At 45.1% G+C, this 3,374-nt stretch overlaps 2 protein-coding genes across 2 annotated transcripts; both read left to right on the top strand.

Moving 5' to 3' along the window:
- The first annotated feature begins 240 nt into the window (after positions 1-240).
- LOC145139928 (uncharacterized) lies at positions 241-1,455 on the top strand. The gene has a single exon (XM_079073584.1). It carries the CDS (start codon positions 241-243, stop codon positions 1,453-1,455), a length of 1,215 nt encoding a protein of 404 aa, XP_078929710.1.
- A 426-nt stretch (positions 1,456-1,881) lies between these two features.
- LOC145139927 (uncharacterized) lies at positions 1,882-2,373 on the top strand. Its single transcript, XM_079073583.1, has one exon. The coding sequence runs from the start codon at positions 1,882-1,884 to the stop codon at positions 2,371-2,373; it is 492 nt and encodes a 163-aa protein (XP_078929709.1).
- The last annotated feature ends 1,001 nt before the right edge of the window (positions 2,374-3,374 follow it).

Here is a 3,374-nt window from a genome sequence, read left to right as displayed (position 1 = left end):
TCGAAAACTCCCCACAACCTCAAGGGGGTGCAAGAGATCAACGATAGGCTAACAGCGTTGGGAAGATTCATCGCCAAATCGGCGAAAAAAGCACTTCCTCTGTACCAAACCATCTAAGGGTGCTTAAATAAAAAGCAGTTCGAATGGACAGAAAAAGCAGACGAAGCATTGCAACGACTGAAAGATGCCCTACACTAACTAACGGCTCTCGCCTGCCCATTACCAGGGGAGACACTACAGATGTATTTAGCCGCTTCGGAAGAAGCAATCTCCTCCATGTTGGCTGTAGAAAGGGAAGGCAAGCAGGTACGTATCCACTTTGTGAGTAGGGGCTTGCAAGGGCTAGAGGTCAATTACCCAGCCTTAGAGAAACTGGTCCTCGCCTTGGTATACGCTACAAGGCAGCTACAACTGCATTTTCAAGCCCACAAGGTGGATGTCCTAACCAGCTATCCGATAAAGCAAGTTCTGCTAAGGATGGAAAAGTCTGGGCACCTGGCCAAGTGGGCCATCGAATTAGGTGAGCACGATATTAATTATCATCCTCGGACTAGCATCAAGGCCCCGACCCTCTCATACTTCCTAGTCGAAATCCCAGACACTATCAAGGGAGTGCTGACGACAATCTCTGTCGAACATCTGCAACCTGAGGCCGGTAAAGAACTTTGGAAGTTATACACCGATGGTGCAGCAAGTAAGGAAGGCTCAGGCGCATGCCTGATCCTTCAAATCCCCAAGGGCGAAGAAGTCACTTACGCACCGCGATTCGATTTCCAGGTATCCAATAACGAAGCAGAGTATGAAGCACTTCTAGCAGGCCTGAGGTTGGCAAAGGAGGTTGGTGGAAAGAAATTAGCAGCTCTTAGTGATTCATTACTTATCACAAACCAGATAAATGGAACATATGAAGCAAAAGACTCAAGGATGCAGAAATACCTAGATGCAGTCTGCAGCTTGACCAACACATTCAAAAGTTTCTCAATAAAGCAAATCTCCCGGGGAAAGAATGCGAGGGCGGATGCTCTCAGCAAGCTAGCCTCCACTTCCTATGATCACTTAACAAAGAAAGTGCTAGTCAAACTGCTCCCGGAGAGAAGTATTGATAACAAAAGGGTTAATATAGTATCGACTACTCCAGAATGGACTAAACCATACGTCGATTACTTGCGCCATGGCGTACTCCAGGATGACCCAGAGGAGGCAAGAAAATTCAAGATCAGGGTGTCGCATTTTGCAATCAGGGACAACCAACTGTATCTGATAGGGTATTTCAGCCTATGGCTAAAATGCATCTCTAAGACAGAGGGACAAACGCTCCTGGAAGAAAGTCATTCCGGAGACGTGGCAGCACACGAAGGCGCTCAAGCACTAACAGGAAAAATATTCCGCCTAGGAGTATATCGGCAAGACGTATACAAGGACATTGCAGCCCTAACCAAGAAATGCAAGGAATGACAGCCATTCGCTCCTTTCCAGAATCAACCGGCTATGCCATAGACCAGCATCACCAGCCCCCGACCCTTCCAACAATGGGGGATTGACATAGTGGGACCATTCCCACCAGCGCCAGGGGGTGTGAAATTCTTGTTAGTGGTTGTGGATTATTTTACAAAGTGGATAGAGGGAGAACCGCTGGCCACTGTCACATGAAAGTAAATGATAAAGTTCATGGCCAAAAATATCTTGGCTCGCTTTGGTACCCCCATAATTCTTATAACTGACAACGACACACAATTTGAAGGAAGCCCCTTGAAGGAGTGGTGCGAAGACAAGAAAATTCACCGGCGGTTCACATCTGTGGCGCACGCTTAGACAAATGGATAAACTAAGATATCAAACAAAACCATAGTCAATGGTTTGAATAAGAGGTTACTCAGATCAATGTCTAACTGGGTGGATGAGTTTCCAATAGTACTGTGGTCATATCGTACCACAGGAAGGTCAAGCATGGGAGAAATGCCATTCAGCCTAACTTATGGGACGGAGGCAGTCCTCCCATTGGAAATAGTGGCTGGCTCACTGCGAACAGAGAGTTTCGAGGAAAGAGACAATGAAGAAGGGCGACGCCAGGACTTGGACATGCTTGATGAGAGACGCGACGATGCACAGGTGCGCCAAGCATTGTACAAATCGTGCACCGAGAACTATTACAACCACCAAGTTCGGGTTAAGAATTTGAAAGTTGGAGAATGGGTGCTAAGAAAAAACGACTCCGGCCATGTCGAGCCATTGGGGAAACTCAGTGTCACTTGGGAGGGACCATACAAAATTGTGGACGCCCAAAAGAATGGTGCTTATGTAGTAGAAGCCCAGGACGGACATGCAATCCCGAGAACTTGGAATGCACAGAGCCTGCGTCATTTCTATTCTTAAAACGAGTGACAAAATTGAATCTTAGCAAAGGCATTGTACATTACTTTTGGAATGTAAATTTAATAAGCAAATATTACTTTACCACTTCGAGTCTTATAATACTCTAACAATAAAATTGGAAAGAGAAATTTGGATGCTCCTTATTTTCAAGCTTGAAAAATAAAGTAAAGAGGCTGTGTACGTTTACCATGTGACAACAAGGACTGATCATCCATCATCACATGAGCGAAATCGGTACAAGGAGGCAGCCAGGGGGTTTATAAAAAAAGGTTCATAACCTTTCCCCCAGAACATGTTCATCAACCACATTATAGAAAATAACTAACGTGCAAAAGAACATGTGACATAAGTGTAGAAGAGTCATAACCTTCCACTAATGAGAAAAGCACAAACGAGTGAGCCTCAAGATGACGATCTTGGGTACACCTAGGGTCGTTAAGCAGCAAATCAGAACAAATTTCTCAAATACCAACATTAGTATAGCACAAGGAGTTCACAAATAAGAGAACTCAGACCAGGGATTTAAGCAAACCCTGTATAAATAATATGTGATGGCCAACATAAACCATTTTCAAATAAATCAAACAAAAGAATGTGGGCGATAACGAGAAACATTCACACTCATTAACTAAAAGAAACACTTTGTCAAATCGCCAGACTCCCGGACTTTAGGACGGCCACAAAGGGCAGCAAGGATAAAAAAGAAAGGAGAGAAAATATTTTTCACAAGAGTTACGTCAACACAAACGATGAAAATTACACTAATCATGAGCATGGGTTGTACCATCACCGGGCAGAGAGCTTGGGCCAGGGCCTGACTCATTGTTCTGAGCATCTTGGCAAAGAACACGGAGCCTGATGAAGTCCATGTTGCCAAGGCGGAGATAGCCAGCAAAATCCGTCTCAGTAAACATCGCCATGGTATCCTACATCTCCAGGGTCTTGGCGGCCACGTTCACCTCCATCTTTGGATGAAATTCCCCGGCAACCACCATTCCTTC

The sequence above is a fragment of the Lactuca virosa genome, chromosome 9 (genome assembly GCF_052849685.1).
Source record: "Lactuca virosa cultivar CGN04683 chromosome 9, Lactuca_virosa_CGN04683_v6, whole genome shotgun sequence".
Lineage (NCBI taxonomy): Eukaryota > Viridiplantae > Streptophyta > Magnoliopsida > Asterales > Asteraceae > Lactuca > Lactuca virosa.
Note: the sequence above shows the minus strand (reverse complement) of the source record. Positions and strands in the feature narration are given on the sequence as shown.